Here is a 20,000-nt window from a genome sequence, read left to right as displayed (position 1 = left end):
ACAAGTTGGTGGAAGGACGATGAAAGAAGAGACTGAAAAACAAAGGGACGAATCCAGGAATGAATGAATCTCTTTCTGTGAGATTGGGAGATTGTTTTCTGACTTTTCACTGATTGTCCTGAGAAGGATTCATGTCTCTCGTGGTTCACGTGTGTGTGGTGTTTACACACGTGTGTACATGTGGTCATACGTACACAACGATTGTTAAATGTATTGATGTTTAACTGTGGGAACAGGAACGTGCTGCAGTAAAGAGATCCCTGCTTCATTATCAGTATTTACCACTTTACCACTTTAACACTAATCAATCAGTGAGGATCAGGAATCTCTCACACGCTGCTGAGGACTCACAAACCTCACACACCTCACACACCTCACACACCTCACACACCTCACACACCTCACACACCTCACAAACCTCACAAACCTCACAAACTTCACACACCTCACACACCTCACAAACCTCACAAACCTCACAAACCTCACAAACCTCACACACCTCACACACCTCACACACCTCACAAACCTCACACACCTCACAAACCTCTCAAACCTCACAAACCTCACACACCTCACAAACCTCACACACCTCACAAACCTCTCAAACCTCACAAACCTCACACACCTCACACACCTCACACACCTCACAAACCTCACAAACCTCACAAACCTCACAAACCTCACAAACCTCACACACCTCACACACCTCACAAACCTCACACACCTCACACACCTCACACACCTCACACACCTCACAAACCTCACAAACCTCACACACCTCACAAACCTCACAAACCTCACAAACCTCACACACCTCACACACCTCACACACCTCACAAACCTCACACACCTCACAAACCTCACAAACCTCACACACCTCACACACCTCACAAACCTCACACACCTCACAACACCTCACAAAACTCACACACCTCACAAACCTCACAAACCTCACAAACCTCACAAACCTCACACACCTCTCAAAACTCACACACCTCACAAACCTCTCAAACCTCACAAACCTCACACACCTCACAAACCTCACAAACCTCACACACCTCACACACCTCACACACCTCACAAACCTCACAAACCTCACAAACCTCACACACCTCACACACCTCACACACCTCACACACCTCACAAACCTCACACACCTCACACACCTCACACACCTCACAAACCTCACAAACCTCACACACCTCACAAACCTCACACACCTCACAAACCTCACAAACCTCACACACCTCACACACCTCACAAACCTTACACACCTCACACACCTCACAAACCTCACACACCTCACACACCTCACAAACCTCACAAACCTCACAAACCTCACAAACCTCACACACCTCACACACCTCACACACCTCACAAACCTCACACACCTCACAAACGTCACAAACCTCACACACCTCACAAACCTCACACACCTCACACACCTCACAAACCTCACACACCTCACAAACCTCACACACCTCACAAACCTCACAAACCTCACACACCTCACAAACCTCACACACCTCACACACCTCACAAACCTCACACACCTCACACACCTCACAAACCTCACAAACCTCACACACCTCACAAACCTCACACACCTCACACACCTCACACACCTCACACACCTCACACACCTCACACACCTCACAAACCTCACAAACCTCACACACCTCACACACCTCACAAACCTCACACACCTCACACACCTCACACACCTCACACACCTCACAAACCTCACAAACCTCACACACCTCACACACCTCACAAACCTCACACACCTCACACACCTCACACACCTCACACACCTCACACACCTCACACACCTCACACACCTCACAAACCTCACACACCTCACAAACCTCACACACCTCACACACCTCACACACCTCACACACCTCACAAACCTCACACACCTCACAAACCTCACAAACCTCACAAACCTCACAAACCTCACAAACCTCACACACCTCACACACCTCACACACCTCACAAACCTCACACACCTCACAAACCTCACACACCTCACACACCTCACACACCTCACACACCTCACAAACCTCACACACCTCACAAACCTCACAAACCTCACACACCTCACAAACCTCACAAACCTCACACACCTCACACACCTCACACACCTCACAAACCTCACACACCTCACAAACCTCACACACCTCACACACCTCACACACCTCACACACCTCACAAACCTCACACACCTCACAAACCTCACAAACCTCACAAACCTCACAAACCTCACACACCTCACACACCTCACACACCTCACAAACCTCACAAACCTCACACACCTCACACACCTCACACACCTCACAAACCTCACACACCTCACACACCTCACAAACCTCACACACCTCACAAACCTCACACACCTCACACACCTCACAAACCTCACAAACCTCACACACCTCACACACCTCACACACCTCACACACCTCACACACCTCACACACCTCACAAACCTCACACACCTCACAAACCTCACACACCTCACACACCTCACACACCTCACACACCTCACACACCTCACACACCTCACACACCTCACAAACCTCACAAACCTCACACACCTCACACACCTCACACACCTCACAAACCTCACTCACCTCACAAACCTCACAAACCTCACACACCTCACACACCTCACACACCTCACACACCTCACACACCTCACACACCTCACACACCTCACACACCTCACACACCTCACACACCTCACACACCTCACACACCTCACACACCTCACACACCTCACAAACCTCACAAACCTCACACACCTCACACACCTCACACACCTCACAAACCTCACTCACCTCACAAACCTCACAAACCTCACACACCTCACACACCTCACACACCTCACACACCTCACAAGTCAATGCACTGCGATGATACTCGGGCTGAAAATAACCCTGAGTGGAAATGTGTTTCCTATAAATAATGTATTTGTAGGTGCAGCTCACAAAGAGCAGCGTGCCCGAGCCCACGGGGGGGGGGGGGGGCAGACTCGAGACCGGAACCTCTAACACGGCTACAGAGGGGGGGGGGGCAGCAGGACGTTTGGCAAAGCCGTCCATTGACAAAAACACTCAGTAATGACCCCGTTTAATGATGAATGGTACGACCACCTCCCACCCCACCCCCCCTCAAAACACTGATAACATTCTCAGCATCGCTCCCACCTCCAGCGGTATCGCTACGGCAACTGTCACCTAGCAACCGGGAACAAGTTGTGCCTCGCTGTGTACACGGTGATGAAGCAGCTTTTTAGAGAAGAGCTGAGCGGAGACCAAGAGAGTCTGAAAGGGGGGGGGGATTCACTGGAGAGGAGGTCAGGTCAGTGGGGGGGGGGAGGAGAAGGAGGAGGAGGAGGACCGAGGGGGGGCGAGGGGGGGCCACATTTCCACCTTCCAGGATAAAGACTTGGAAAGTTGTTTTTTGTACGTCAGCGTCCGGCCCTGAGCTTCAAATCTCACATGGACTCACAGTGCTGTGTGTGTGTGTGTGTGTGTGTGTGTGTGTGTGTGTGTGTGTGTGTGTGTGTGTGTGTGTGTGTGTGTGTGTGTGTGTGTGTGTGTGTGTGTGTGTGTGTGTATGTGTGTGTTTGATTCCCAGCTACATGATTCATCAGAGTCAAGATTCGTCTTCGACTCTGATGAATCACAATGAAACTCGTCTTCACTGTCCCTCAATCACATTTCAATCCTTCACTTTATTCTTCTTTATAGTTTCCCATCTTTTCTCTCTCTTTTACACACACGCACACACACACACACACACACATATACACACACACACACAGACACACACGCACACTATCTTTCACTATGTATATTTCTGTATTTAATGAGCCTGCTTTGATCGACTCCAGTTTCCTACAAAGAGGAAACACACACACACACAGATTTTATTTCTCCATGATTCAAACGCTGCAGCTTTTATGTGAGGGTGAAGGTATGCAGACACACACAGACACACACAGACACACACAGGTACACATTCCTGTGTGTGTGTGTGTTTGCATGTGTTATCACATCCATGTTTTCTGATCAAAGGAAAACAAATATGAGTATTTCTGTTTATCTATATATAATTTCAGAAGAATATATCACGCTGCCCCCTGGTGTCTGGCTGCAGTACAGGTCATAAACCCCGCCTCCTCCATGTTAGGAGATGGGACATGGAGACGTTAAGATGTTTTCTGTCATTTCAGGTCGTTCTTATGCTTGTTGAAGTGTTTCTGATCAGTTTGGTTTAAAAACAGGCTGAGACGTTATGATCACTGACTCAGGACTGGACGAGATGTTGCCTAAAAGTGAACATCTTAAATATTTAGGCTCCAATAATTATTATTGTCATAATTCTTAGAACGTCTGTGAAATCGATCACTTATGATCAGTTAGTTTACGTGCACCAGTGAAACCCTTCCTCTTCCTGTCCTCAGGTTATGTAGCTGAGGGAAAATTTAATTAAATTCAGATCTGATCCCTTTATTGTAAATTTATAGATTTAATGTTGTAATTAGAATCTGCTTCACCCACCAAACCTGCAGAATCATAATTTAATCTACGACCCAAATTCAACCAGCATCGGTGAAGTTCTGCTTTTCAGGCCTTTTTGGTCTCTGCAGTAAAAAGTGTAAAACCAGTCGCTGATGGAATGTGAACAGAACTTTTTTTTCAGCCGAAACAAGAGACTCTGAATTAAACTCCTGAGTAAAACGTTTCCTGACGTTACAAAGTGAGAAGTGGAGTCATTTTCAATAGACTTCTATAGAAACTACCAGTGGAGTCGCCCCCTGCTGGTCAGTACACAGAAGACAGAGCTGCTCATCCTCTGCTGCTGTGACCAGATTATCGCAGAGTGATTATTGGAAGCATCAGATTATAATTGATTAATCAGATTAGAGCGAGGGAGGGATATTAGAGCGGGAGCAGATTGAAGGGATCAGACTCGTGTTGTGTTAAATGGGTCGGACGATGCTTAATGTTGTGGAACTATTGTAATGGTTGTGATAATGATAATGACTTTTGAATGGGCTCTTCTGCTTGATCTGACACATGGGCTGTGCATTGAAGTGTGTGTGTGTGTGTGTGTCAGTGTGTGTGTATCAGTGTGTGTGTGTTGTGTATTATTGATTAAACTGTTAACGCTGTTTCTCTTTCTTGTTGTCGTTTTGGTTCTTCATGACCTTCAGGCGTCTTCTCTTTCTCTCGACAGTTTTTTCTATTAAGACAAATTAGTCAGACAAAGACTGTTCACTTTTACACACACGTGTAACCCATAGTTCTGTGTGTGTGTGTGTGTGTGTGTGTTCGCACCAGAGTCTCTGACTGTGGAAGAGAATCGATATCACTAATCGTCTGCATGTAACCGATAGACGACAAATTGATTCTCCACTCGATGCTGTCGTCTGAACAGTAACTCACGTCTCAATCAGAAGGATTCATTCTTCACATTTTACTTCAGTCATAAAATATATAAATGTTCTCCATCATCAGACGGAACTTCCTGTGTAGAACATGAGTTGTAGAACATTTTATTTAATGACTCTAAACAGGAGCATTATCCTCAAGTCACTTGTTTTTAAACTCTGGTAAATCACAGGACTCTTTACATTGATCATTTGTTAAACTCAACTTTTACAGTTTTCCTATAAAATATGGATGTAGATACATGGATGTATTTTTGTATCGGTTTTGAAACGTAACTTTAGATTTAGTTTCATATTGTGAAAGATGTTCTGTGAGTAGAAATAAAAATCCAGATGAGCTGAACTCATCTCAAAGTTTCTCATCACATCTGATCCGTGTAGAACACGTCGCTCATCCCTCAGACATCAGGCCGGCAAATCCTCTTTACTGTGGAGAAGCTTTTCAACCCAGTGTGTGTGTGTGTGTGTGTGAGAGAGAGAGAGAGTGTGTGTGTGTGTGTGTGTGTGTGTGTGTGTGTGTGTGTGTGTGTGTGTGTGTGTCCATCCTTCGAGTGTAGTTACATAAGAGATGGCAAGACAGAGCAGATTACATAAGGCTTCCCCTATATGCAAACTTGCGTGAGTGTATGTGTGTGTGTGTGTGTGTGTGTGTGTGTGTGTGTGTGTGTGTGTGTGTGTGTGTGTGTGTGTGTGTGTGTGTGTGTGTGTGTGTGTGTGTGTGTTGGAGGGTTTCTCTCTTATCACCAAAACATCCTCCCTCGTGATGCAGAACAAGCTTCTTGGATGAAAGTCCAGAGAAAGAGAGAGAGAAAGAGAGAGAGAGAGAGCGAGAGAGAGAATAGACTCTGCGTCCACCTCTCTCTCTCTCTCCTCCATTGCTTCCTCTCTCCTTTGTCACCACCCTGTCCATCAGTGGTCGTTGTTGCTGCAGGCCACTCTCTCTCTCTCTCTCTCTCTCTCTCTCTCTCTTTATCCCCTCATCTGAACCCTCCTCTGTTTGTCTGGAGTAAAAGAATAGGAGGCAAAGGAGAGGGGTGAGAGAGAGAGAGAGAGAGAGAGAGAGAGAGAGAGAGAGAGAGAGAGAGAGAGAGAGAGAGAGAGACAGAGGACCAGTGCCCTTGTGAAATTAGCGACCAGCAATAATTAGATTAGATTAGGCCTAAATGCGTGTGTGTGTGTGTGTGTGTGTGTGTGTGTGTGTGTGTGTGTGTGTGTGTGTGTGTGTTTATTTGATGTGAGTGGGGATGTGCAGTTAATATCAGGCTGTCGTCCAATCATGTCTCACTATGAAAACTAAACAGCCAATGACGACCAAGTGGCGTCACCCACATAAACACTGATGCTATTGGTCGAGTCTGTGACGTCACGGTCAAAGTTCGCAGAGAACGTTTGATTGGCCCGCTCGCTCGCACACATGGGAAGTGAGCGGGAGGCGTGTGTATGTGTGACCGAGCCCTCGAGCGCCACGTCAGCCCCTCCCTCTTCCCTGTGGTTGGTCAGATCCCGGCCACGTCACCTGTCAATCACTCACAGGCTGAAAGTGACGGAGGTCACTGCTGTGGACGAGAGGCAGATTCACGTTGTTTGTGTTTCTGATGTCGGAAAAGTGTTTCTTTAATTTGGTTTTCAAAAATAGGGTTGTGTTGTCACTGTTTTAAGAGTTTCAGTCATTCAGTTACCTCTGAAGCTCACACCAGCAGAATCTGTTATATTGTGTTTTAGGAATCTCATGTGATCGGACAGATGTGATGTGACGTAATGTTTGTCATCAAATATTTGTCATCACAGATAAATATACAAAATCTGTCCATATGGAGCTCTGTGAGTCACAGTTGTTACAATGTGTGATATTTAAAATGCTTCGTTTGCTCAAAATGTTCTCAACGCAAATTATATTTGACAGAAAACGTAACATGATGGTTTCTGGAAGTTCGTCCCGATGTTCACGCCTCGGCTGTTTGTGCTGCAGGTGAACCAGGAGAACGTGGTGAAGGTCGGCCACAGGCAGGTGGTCAACATGATCCGTGTGGGAGGGAACCGGCTCCTGATCAAGGTCGTGACGGTGAGCCGGAATCTGGACCCCGATGACACGGCACGCAAAAAAGGTACAACACACACACACACACACACACACACACACACACACACACACACACACACACAGAAATCTATAAACTCACTGACAGATGTTCCACCGCTGGTCAGAATGAACAAGGATTAAAAATAAATAATAATGAGGCTGAGGTGTGAATCAGCAGAAAACCGATGCACGATTAAAGAAGAACTCACGTCACTGCTGTTCATCTACTGACACGGACTTGAATCACTCGACACAGAAGCTGAGGTCAGACTCACGTCGGACATTTTGATTTGAACGACCAACAGAAAACGGTTGGAAGTTAATTCATCTTTTTCATCCTGAGATATTTCGTTTTTTAAATTTCTAGAATCGTGTTAGAATCAATATCAACACGCCCACTTGCTCACAGTAAATCCTGCAGAACATCTCCAGGTCTTTCTCACATTGGCTCATTCGGACATTCTGTGGAGTTATCACTCGGTGACCGGCTGGAGAAATTCCAGAGAAAGTCCGGAGCCTCTCGCTCGGACACATCCGGAGACTTTCAGGAGTTCAGTCCACGTCTGAAACAGCTGACGTTTGGATCGAAAAATTTTAAATGTGATTTTTGGTCAAACTCTGTAAGAAAATGAAATGTAATTTTACCTTTGAATGAGAATAAAATGTAATTTATGTATTTCTGTCGCTGTGACTCTGTCCCGTAGCTCCTCCCCCACCGAAGCGAGCGCCCACCACGGCCCTGTCCATGCGCTCCAAGTCGATGACCTCGGAGCTGGAGGAACTCGGTAAGTGTCGCACCTGGTTTGTGTTGTCGCCTCGTCAGGAAGTCGTTTCTAACAGCTGCTCTCTGTCTCCCTCTCTCCTGTTCTCATTGGCTCATCTCACTTTAGTGGATATAGGTAAGAAGTCCACGCTGCACAACCTTCTGCCGTCCGCTCTCGTCCAATCACATCCATCGGCTCCCATTGGCTGAATGACGTGTCTGTTCCCATCATGCAATGCTTTTAAAGAAAGAGAGGCGTGGCTTCTGCTCTTTCATGATGCATGACGGACACATGCTCCCTGCACACATGAGCTGCTGCTGCAACTTGTGACAAACGCCACTTTGGTTTTTCTGTGTTTATTTCTGTGTTTGTGACGAGAACAGTTTTGCTTCCGGCCTCTGGCTCCACATTCACAGGCTTTAGCTGCAGAGCTGTCATCTGGGGGTGGAGCCGCGATGCTGAGGCTCCACCCATACACAGACTCAACCAATCATTAGTCCCAGCTCGTGTTCATTTGATCAATTAACTAATTCAAACCAAACTGATCAGAAACATCAGTGTGATGAGAGCGACCTCAGGAGACGTTATTCACTCGGTGAAACCTCGAGTGTTTTCAGACGAGAACTCTGGACTTTCTCTTTCTCTGGAGTTTGTGTTTTCACAGAAGAAGAAGCAGGAGATTCTCTGCTCAGACGCTTTCGAAGCTCTTGAATCTCGTCGTCTTTCCAACTTGACGTCTTTCTCGGTGTCTTCCTGAGAAACATCACCACGCCCACTTCCTCCTGGTGAATCCTCCTGATGATCTCCTGCTGTGTTCTTACATAAGATCCCTCAAACATTGGTATTTTACTAGAGGGCTGGCAGGAGAAGCTCTGAAGAACGTTTACAGCAACTGACTCAGATATTAATGTTCTCAATCACAGCCTCTGAACTCCGGATAATCTGCTGAAAGGATCTGGAGTTCAGCGCAGGTCTGAAAACAGATACTCTACTTTCTGCCTTTGCCCATTAAATAAATTAAGATTAAATAACTATGTTCTTAGAGCAGCAGAGAGAGAAAACGTCTGAATCCATGGTGGCGCAGCCTTTAAACAAGGCGGGGTTTATATACACGTCGCTGCTGATTGGACGACACCTCTGACACACCCAGTTTGTTGACATCATTTAGAATAAATTGGATTTAACGTGGAAACAGAAACAGAGACTGAACGAGTCACATGTCAGTGCAATCAGCCGAGGAGTCGAGCTTAAGAATAAATGAATGAGCGACGTGTGGAGAGAATCGGCTGACGTGTGAAAAAATGAGAATTTGACACATTTGCATTTAATTATTTACTTTATACACGACTGGTCCTCATTGTGCTGTTAGAGCTGAACGTGAATATGCATCTGCTGCAGGACGACACATTTAAAACACGCGATATTCAAACACAAATACAAAACCATTAAGAAGTTGAGTATATTTGTATTCCTCTTGGGGAAAGGATTGTCTTGATGCTCTGAAGAATCAGAATCTGTTTGTGTCGCCCCTCTAAGCCACTCTAAGGAAAAAGAAAGGTGGTAAGTGACTGCAGGCATGTTTAACCATGATCCAGTATTCCCACTGATTGATTGATTTCACGTAACCCAGCACCAGCACCACCAGCACCTTACTGTGATAACTGACCCTGTGTACTTGTTGATTTAATTTTCCTCTCAGTCGAACCTTGTGGTGTTTTGCAGTGTATCTGCATGATTAACAGTGTTTTTGATTGCAGCTGTTTTGAACTTGGTTGTGTTCTAAGTGTTGTTGTTGTCGTCGTCGCATGGTTTAATGTTGTGATGCTGTCGGACACAAAGCTGCTTTCAGCTCCTCCGTCCCTCCTTCACCATCGCAGATTATGTCTTCCTCTTTCCTCGGTCGGATGATGAGTCGTCTCATGATTCGTTTTTGATTAAATCAAGAAGCATCTTACTTCAGAGCGCCTCTCGTGCAGGCAGACACACAACCCACATGTGCAGCACAAGCAGAAGGACGCACACATTATTTACTCTGTGGAGAATTTCAACCTTAAAACGCAATGTGTGTGTTTGTGCATAACAAGCATTGAAAGCTCTGCTGCTCTGAGCTAATGTTTGTTCATTTTACCTGACGTCGAAGATTTGCTGTCATGTTTGTCTTTGTGGGTGCTTCTGTTTTTTTGTCCTCCTGTGTCACTGCAGGCTTCTGTGTGTGTGTGTGTCTGTGTGTGTGTGTGTGTGTGCGCCCAAGAAGGAGGAGGTTTATTCCAGGAAATCTTTCACTCACAAACAGGTTTCCAGGGCAACTGTGTTTCATGTTGTCCGATATTCTGCAGACAGAGGAAATTAACTTCTGGAGGAAATATATTTTTTTTCTGTATTGTGTGTTTGTGTGTTTGTGTGTGTGTGTCTGTGTGTGTTTATGTGTGTGTGTGTTTCAGCTCTAAACATAGTGAAGGTCATTGATGCTCCTCTCCTCCCCTTTCCTCCCCTCCCCCCCACTCCTCTCCTCTGTGTGTAGATGCGCAGAAGAAGAGGATTGTTTTCCAAGTCACTCTAAGTAATCACTGCCTTGATGCATGAAGCTTTGTGCAGCGCAGGCCGAGCCGGTAGACAGGAAGTGATGTCAGGGAGCGGCTAGTTCAGCATGTAGCTTCTCTGAGGGCGACTCTGTCTGACGGCATCACCGCACACCAGAGGGAAGTCCGGTCCAAGTTTGCCGTTGACGCCTTCTCCCACATCGCAGGTTCAATTAAAAAAAGACGGGGACAGAAAACGGCAAACTGGACGGACTTCACCTTCACGTCTGACGAGCTGCTGAGTCGGCTGTTTGGAAAGAGCTTGCACGGCTTCCGAGGCTGAACGCACACAAAACGCATTTCATCCTCCCGTCTGCACCCCCCCCCCCCCCGACTCCTCACCCTCCCCCAGGCAAAATGTCTTTCAGCGTTTTCAGTTTCAGTTTCATTGCAGTTCAGCGTGGAAACACAGGGAGGCGTCTCAGTGAATGATTAGCTTGCGTTTGGCCGACGAGAACTTTTACTAAGGCTTTTTGCAAGTTGACCCCCTCCCCCCCCCCCCCCCCCACCACCCAATAATACACACACACCTTTTGAGTTTGTTGCTGATGGATTTTGGGTCAATTTGTCTTGCAGACAAAGTGGAAGAGATGACGCACGCCCAGAAGACTTCGCCTGTTGATATGAAGATCGCCACAATCAAGCCACGCCCCTCCAGTCGCTGCCTGGTTACGCCCACTGATATGAATGTAAGTGAACAGGGCTGAACTCACGTAACATCGAGAAATACACACAAATACGAACGTTACATTTACAGAACCTGCATACAATTTAAATTTTCATTTTGTATGCAGATGATGCACGATTAAGCTTTTAGGTTTAGATCGATTTCGTTGTGGTCGTGTTTGGGGGGTTGTGTACGTGTGAGCAGAGAGTTAATGGAAAGTGTGTGTATCTCGGTATCTCATGAACAACCCTCTGGTTTTCAGTCCATGTATCATGAGCGCCAGGGAGTAGCAGTGGTGCCGCCCACTGTTCCTGGAGCCTTCCTGGGGCTTCCTGAGAAGGGCACCATCAGGAAGCAGAAGTCAATAGGTATGATGAGCAGTCAGTCACTGTGTGTGTGTGTGTGTGTGTGTGTGTGTGTGTGTGTGTGTGTGTGTGTGTGTGTGTGTGTGTGTGTGTGCGTGTGTCAGCTCACAACTGCATGTCCAGCACCTTTTGCTTTTAGCTTGTTGTAATATTCTATTAATGCTCTGTGGACATTCTCTTGCAATATTGGAGCTAATTATAGATAAATTAGAACGATCCAGTCAGCAAAGTGAGCTTCAGGCGATTATGTTGCAGGTCATTAAGGATCTGCTGAACCCTCAGAGCTGCACTGGGGGGACGTCGTACAGGATAATGTTACTCACGGCCCTTTGGATTTGCAAAGCCATCGCTATTGTACCAAAGAAGTTAAGACTTTTTCACAATGACTGCGTTGAAAGCATATTTAGCGTTGGTTTGATGGCAGCTGAGGAAACGTGACACATGGGAATCACATTTCACTACATATCCCAACATCTGACACAATCTATTCAAACCATTTTATGTTTTTTAATTAAATTAATGTTAATTGTGATGACAAGATCCTTTATAATGTGCACAGCTCCAACAACCATTCCATGGCTACTTCAAATCGAGCCTTTAATATAAATGTTAATTCTTGTCCTTGTTTCCGTTCTCAGTTGGTGAAGAAACTGCTCAAATTAACTCACCAGGAAATTCTCACTTGCTGCAGCTAACATCTTTTATCTTAGCACTTTTCTCATCTACCGGCCCGCTGACAAGTTTCAGGAAACCCTCTGTTGAGATAAATAAAGGTTAAGGAGCAGCTCACATCAAAAAATGAGTCGTTTCCTGTAGAATGAGAAGACCATGCTGCAAATGAAAAGTAGGGAAGTCTCCCCCAGGTCCTCACTTCCTTTTTCTCTCTGCTTCATTTCTTCAAGGTACCGATGAGGATGACAAACAAGGATTCCTCACACCTCCGCCACTGAAGTTCTCCCGCAGCCTCTCCATGCCTGACTCCACAGAGGACATCCCCCCTCCACCGGCCATTTCACCCCCTTCGCCACCTGGCTACAACTCCGGCCCTACATCCAAAGGCTACAGCACCACACGACCCAGCTTCACCCAGAACTCACCCAATGCAGTGACCACCATTAGCAGAGCCGGCGGTGGTACATTGAGGCGTGGCTACTACCGCCAGAGCTCAGAGCAGTTTGAGAGCACACGTTTACGAGGGCGTGCACCAGTGCCAGAGAACCCTTACTCCGAGGTGGGCAACAGGACACTGTACGTGCCAGCAAAACCAGCTCGAAGGAAGGGTATGCTCGTAAAACAGTCAAATGTTGAGGACAGTCCTGAGAAAATGTGTCGCAAGCCAGCAAATCCCTCAGGCCCGGTCTCCATGCCGACTACACCTGTAGAACGAACATGCTCATCCATCCCCATTCCCACGATCATCGTCAAGGAGCCCTCCACCAGCAGCAGTGGCAAGAGCAGCCAGGGTAGCAGTATGGAGATCGAGCCCACCACTCCTGAACACCCCTCTCTCACACCCACTCTTGGGTGTGGAGGTCTGCGTCCTGAAGATCCACATTCTCTAGGCAACCCCTTCGCTGCAGCTATCGCCGGGGCCGTGCGGGACCGGGAGAGGAGGCTCGAGGCCAGAAAGAGTTCAATCACCTTCCAGTCCATAGACATGGGGGATGATGAATTGAGCGGTCCAACGCCTTCCCCTCGCCTTCGCCAGTCAAAGTCCATCGATGAAGGCATGTTCAGTAGTGACGAGCGACTGAGAAGGATATTGGCCCCTCCCTTTGCACGGCTGGGGCCCCCTGTGGGGGGTGGCAGTGGAAACATGACAGATTTTAATACACCTGAGCCCACAGTGGTGCGGGAGCCTCTGAACACCAGAACTGGCCAGTGTCCCAACTTAGACAGTCCTGTTAGTCTCCCAGCCACTCCCCCTAAGAGCCACTACAGGGCCAATGGAACCTACCTCCACCCTGTCACCGGAAAGCCCTTGGACCCTAATTCTCCACTCGCCCTGGCCCTGGCAGCTCGTGACCGGGCCATGAAGGAGCAACAAAACCATCCACAGAGTCAGCCTCAAAACCCTCCTCAGGTTCAAACCCCCAAGCACGAAGCCCAGTCCCTTCCAGTCCAGCCAAGCCACAAACCAGACCTCAACCAACCCCTCTTCATTGACACCAAACTACGTTCTGGCATAGAGACTAGTTTTGCTGCAATCTCCACAGCCACCATGGGGCGTCCGGGCCGAGGCGGCCTGCGGAGACAGATGACCGAGCAGAAGTACGAGTCTGATGGGGCGAGGGAGGAGAGGCAGCATCAGGCCGTCGAGGAGAGGAAGAGTGCACCAGCTGATGTGGCGGACTCGTCACCGCCCAAGTCAGCAGGGCTCTTGATGGTCCACACCAGCACAGAACCAGGCGCCAAGGTTAACAACCAGGATGTGGAGGGCCAGGACAGCAACCGGCCATCGGAGCTGAAGGACCCGAACCAACCGGATCCACACAACCCTCCGACCCTCTCCAACCCCCATCCAGCCTCCTCCCGGGGGAGGAGCGTTCCTTTAGGTGAATCCTTGGATGAACCAGTGAAGCTGCCATTCCGAATCCCCCCGCCCCCCCTGGCCTCAGTTGATATTGATGAAGACTTTGAGTTCACAGAGCCCCTCCCCCCACCACTGGAGTTTGCCAACAGTATTGACATACCTGATGACCAGGCCAGTGCCATAGCAGAGATGCTTCTGCAACAGAGACGAAATGGGGGACCTCGATTGCCCCCCTATGATCCTCACGCCCCCCCACCTGTCCTTGATCAACACAAACGGGTGGCGAACAGCATGCCGCCCTCGTATCCTCCTCCTCCACCGGAACAGGAGTCCGGGGTGGGCGACTCGGGCATCGAAGAGGTAGACAGCCGCAGTAGCGGGGACCCTCAGCACATGGAGACCACCAGCACCGTCTCCAGCATCTCCACCCTGTCGTCGGAGGGGGGCTTCTGCGACAGCGCTCTGGAGAGCCTCTACGCCACCGCCGACGGACACTCCTTCCTGGTGGATCGGCCCCCGGTGGCGCCCAAACCCAAGGGCAAGTCTGTCATCAACAGGACATCACTTTATCATGACGCACTCATCGAAGAGCCCCCAGAGTCCTATGGGACTCCACCGCAGGCCCCGCCCCCTCCCCCTTCATCCTCTGAACCTCCTAGGACTCCGACTCAGAGGACATCCAAGCTATGGGGCGACCAGCCCCCCGAGCTGTGCAGCCCCCCCTCCACACCCGACAGCAAGAACACCGTCATCACCGAGCTGAGCTCCATCCTGCAGCAGATGAACCGCGACCGGCCGCCCAAGCCGGGAGACAGCCTGGACTCCCCCACCGGGACACGGGCGGCCTTTGGAACCAGGTACGTGATGCGTTGTTCTGGTTCTCCAGGGATTCGTCCATGTTTCCCATGACCCCCCCCCCCCCAACACTGTCTTCTTCTCCGTCTTCTGTACTTATCTTGACATTTATTTTATTGGCTCATTCCTCTAAACTGATTGTACTGCTGAGGAAACTCCGACTCTTTTAGTTCCTGATGATTTCATGCTGATGCAGGATTTACATTGAGTCTGGTGTTTCCTCATAGTCATCACAGCTGTTGTATCAAGCACTTGAGTTGACTAGTTATTGATTGGCAGGTGAAAGCACCAGTACTAGGTAGGGTTGACTCCTTGATGTATCAAGTCTTGTGACCGCTTAGTTTTTTATTTCCCCAGGTTTCATGTTTTCTGTCACAAACAAACATGTCGACAGTTGTCTGTTCCATTGTGGTCGTTGTTGATGAGGGTTGTGGTTTGGTTGTGGTTAACATGAGGAGATCACCTGGTGGTTTTCAGTTGTGTGTGAGGTCAACGGGATGCAGGCGTCTGCTTGTTTGTCTTGTGAAAGAGAAATAGAGTCGACCCAATATTCTACTGACACGTCTTATTTTTATTATTATGATATCTCGCACTCCACATCAGGCCATGACATCATAAAATGTTATGAGTAACAATCAGTGGCCATCATACTGTAAGTCTAGCATAGTGCTGCGAGCCTGGATGGCCTTCTCTCTGGGTTTACACTACAAACCTCAAACTATTGGCCGATGCCCGAGAGGCTGATTCCTCTTCAGACGGTTGACAGTTGACTCTCAGATTGGCTCTGAGTACTAACTGCTAGTAGCTCAGGATTTAACTCAACCCTGCTGATGAGTGTTTGGCAACAGGGGTAGAAAATTATTTTGAGCTTTTACTTTGTTGTAGCAGCAGTTTATGAGGTCTGTGTGTCAGGGAGTAAACTGAATGTTCACTTGGCTGGAAGCACAAAGGGCCGATCCCGAATGGAGAAAGTCACTGAGGCAATAAATAAGAAAGTGAGCGCTGTTTACATTTTTATAGGAAGGATTTAAGAGATGGTTTCATATGGAATAGAAAGATTGATTTCCATCTATATCAAACCTGCAGTAACTGGGACAACGTGTTGATGGACTCTGCACCTGAATCGGCAGCTCATGGTTTTTTCAACATCTTTCCTGTTGGAGCGGGGAATAAAAAGCACGATTAATAATTCACTGCTCTCATGCATTTTATATAAACGGTCCCATCGCTCTTCAGAGAGGAGCAGCGAGCCGAGGGAGGAGTCGGCTCCTCGGGACGCTTCTGATCTAATCAGCAACGTTAGGTCAACACGCCGACGTCCATTGGTGGTGAATCCGGCGAGCTGCCCCCCCCGTCACACTTCACCACACATACCAACCATCATATCATCCTCATTTCCATCCTTTCACAGTTCAAAGTCATGTCTGTTGACCTTTTACACCTCATCTCATTTTCAGCTCACGCCTCTTCATCTCCATTCTCTCCAGTCTCCTGTCGTTCCTTCACCTCTTCTTTCTTCATGCCCTTCTGTATCTCCCGTCTTCTCAGGTAGGTTCCATCAGGACGTCAAGGACCAATCACAGTTTTTATTTTCAGTTTTAGCGCTGAGAGGCTACACGATGTTTAGGACATGGTGTCGTAATCTCATTAGACTCTCGAGCCATTTGTTGCATAAAGTTGCAAACTAAGATGATATTGAATAAAACCCTGAATGAATATTTTACTAGCTGTGACATAACGTGTATTATGTTGTGACAGATGCATTAACATCTGATTTAAAGAGGAACGAAGATCAATAACAAAAGAACAGTGAAGAAAGTACATTTGTCTTCACATCATGTACGAGAGTAACTAAAGCTCGTCGACCTGTGAGTCACAGGAACAGAGCTGAGCCAGATCTTTCAGGACCTGCAGAGTTCAAACACAAATTACATCGTTAATAAAACCGTATTTCTTAAAACACAGTTGATTTCATACGGACTTGTGGCTTCGACAGGAAGATACAACATGGGTTCAGTCTCGTAGTTTGTGGTGAGCCTACCTCGGATGGTTAAAATATTATGGCTGATAGTCAAAAGCTCTTTTCAGAAAATGAATGATGGGATTTTTCCTTCAGGAACCAAACTGTTGAGACGTTAACATTATGCTCATTGTGATAAATGACATTGTCACTTTAAGTTCAGCTCCATTATCACTGCAGTTAAGACTCCAGGGGAGACGGAGACGTTCGAGTCTCTCAGCATCTGGCGTCTTCGGTGAACATCTGCTTCGCTGAAGACGAATGAGGTGACGACAGGAAGTCCAAACAGAATCTCATCCGTTAAAGTTTGATTTGATTTCTGCAGGAAACGCCTTTGATACAAAGGTCATGCAGAAGTGTGATGTGTAAGGTGTTGATGGGAGGAGCCAGTGATTCTTTCTCTCGCTATCGTTCTGCATCCATTCCAGATCAAACCCGTCAGACCTGTTTCCAGATGTTTCACAGGCGGCTGAGACTCATCACACACATCTGCACACGTTTCTGTTAGACAGAGGTTGACGACAGCAGCGTTAAGTTATCGTTACGTTTCTCAGACGTGATCCTGCAGCGTCGGTCCCGTTGAGTCTCGGTTCAACAACTTCCACCAGATTATTGATGTTGTGATTTGGTGCAATACAAATCAAAAAGAATTGAATTAATCCGTCACTGAACATCCCGCTGGCTTGTAATCTGCTTTCACATTGTGTGTGTTTCTCGTGTCAGACGGAGTTTAAAGCCTTTCTCTGGTTTGCCGCCGGGGTCGGAGATTATCCGCCCTCACAGGAGGGGTTTGTGGTTTTGCTCCTGAGGGTTTCCAAAGGTTGAATTCAACCAGAGACGAGCAGATAGGGGGCGCCGTTTCACAGGATGAGGCCCGAGGAGGGAAAAGGTGGCGCTGCCTATGTGAGCGTCAAACAGATGGAAGCAAGGGAACAGAAGATGGCCTAGATTCACACACACACACACACAGACACACACACACACACACACACACACACACACACACACGCACACACACACACCTCTGATATGATGCTTGAATCATCTTCCCCAGTGGAAACATCTGATTTTATTCTTTTGACGTTTATAAGGTTGTTGTTTTTTCAGTCTTCGTTTTTTATCCTTCTGTTTCAGCCGCCCATATTAAATGTGCGTTGGTTGTGCCTGTGGACGAAAGTGTTGCCTAGCAACCAGCTGATGAGAGCAGCCTTGAGGCCTGCAGTGATGTCAGTCTGAGTCGGGGGAGGGGTGTTGTGTGTGTGAGAGAGAGGGAGAGAGAGAGAGAGAGAGAGAGAGAGAGAGAGAGAGAGAGAGAGAGGGAGGGAGAGAGAGAGAGAGGGAGAGAGAGAGAGAGAGAGAGAGAGAGAGAGAGAGAGAGAGAGAGAGAGAGAGAGAGAGAGAGAGAGAGAGAGGGATGGAGGATGGCAGGCCTCACCCTCAGCAGAGTTCAACATCATCTCACGCAGGTCACGTGCCACGATGCTTTAGTAGGCCACCGTTATGTAACCCAGCAGAGTCAGAGTGTGAGAGAGAGAGAGTGTGTGTGAGTGTGTGTGTGTGTGTGTGTGTTTGTGTGTGTCAGTGTGAGTGTTAGAAAGAAGCAGGGACTCATGTGATGTGGGCGTGGCGAAGGTGAGGTCTCCATCGATGACGCTGCGTCACTTTCCTCTCGTGCCGCTCAGCTGACGGAGAAGCAGCGAGGGACACTGATGTGTGTGTGTGTGTGTGTGTGTGTGTGTGTGTGTGTGTGTGTTTCGAGCTGCACTTCCTCTACTCCAGTACAAACACATGTAGTGAAACCAGAACTGATTCAACCTCTTCACTCAAACTGAGTCTCACATCAATTCAAAGATTTCACTGAAAGCATTAACACACAGAGACACCGTTTCCTTTATAAAACTCTGTCTCTTCTTTCATCCTCACGATCGTCAGCAGTTTGATTTAAGTTCATTAAACATATTCTAACATTATTGTTGACGTTTCATTGCGGCTGTACGGATGAACATGGCTGACGTCGGTGATCTCGTGACCTTGTTTATCTAATCACCTGATTATTCTGGTCACAAGGGACGAATACATCTGATCATCAGGTTTGTGTTTGACGTATATTCTGGTCGGCCGAGAGGTCGCCGTGTTGTTGTAGAAGTTGATGATGAAGGGAAGGACCGCGGACCCAGTACTTACAAGTAAAATTATGTTTATTAAACAAAGTAGTACAGGTCAGGACGAGCTCTAGAGACTCGGAGAAATCACACAGCCAAATGGTGAAGTCTGAAGTCTCCCTGCAAGGCAAGAAGTTTTATAGATGGGAGGTGGGACCCCAAAACTAGAGATAACATTACATCACACAACAGGGTCTTCAGCCTAAATAAGGACATGTTTAGCATCTTGTAGTGTAAGGCGTCTTCATTGTACAGGTCGAAAGTATTCTCTGGGGGAGAGAGTTAACGCATACATTCCATACCCTCTGGGAAAGTGTTTAACGAGTGTAAGAGTTTGAGAATTAACACTGAAGATGGTAACATGTCATCGTGGTTTATGACCATGTTCAAAAGAGTTATCAGCTAAAATACACCACATGTTTCTTATTATGAGGATTTACAATCTGTCTCCTCTGTTGAAGACGCAGTTAATGAGTCAATCTGAACTGTTTCGAGTCAGAATTTGCTTTTTCAG

The 20,000-nt window shown here is 47.5% G+C and overlaps 1 protein-coding gene across 1 annotated transcript in view; it reads left to right on the top strand.

Moving 5' to 3' along the window:
* LOC132998783 (SH3 and multiple ankyrin repeat domains protein 2-like) overlaps positions 1–20,000 on the top strand; it is a 69,775-nt gene that overhangs the window by 47,143 nt on the left and 2,632 nt on the right. The window contains exons 13-20 of the mRNA XM_061068530.1: positions 7,431–7,566; positions 8,246–8,326; positions 8,432–8,440; positions 9,842–9,865; positions 10,827–10,865; positions 11,461–11,573; positions 11,814–11,919; positions 12,819–15,306. Coding sequence (XP_060924513.1) covers positions 7,431–7,566; positions 8,246–8,326; positions 8,432–8,440; positions 9,842–9,865; positions 10,827–10,865; positions 11,461–11,573; positions 11,814–11,919; positions 12,819–15,306 — 2,996 coding nt within the window. The remainder of the gene's footprint in view (positions 1–7,430; positions 7,567–8,245; positions 8,327–8,431; positions 8,441–9,841; positions 9,866–10,826; positions 10,866–11,460; positions 11,574–11,813; positions 11,920–12,818; positions 15,307–20,000) is intronic.

This window comes from Limanda limanda, chromosome 3 (genome assembly GCF_963576545.1).
Source record: "Limanda limanda chromosome 3, fLimLim1.1, whole genome shotgun sequence".
In the NCBI taxonomy this organism is placed as follows: domain Eukaryota; kingdom Metazoa; phylum Chordata; class Actinopteri; order Pleuronectiformes; family Pleuronectidae; genus Limanda; species Limanda limanda.
The sequence above is the reverse complement of the archived record's forward strand: the minus strand, read 5'-3'. Positions and strand labels throughout refer to the sequence as shown.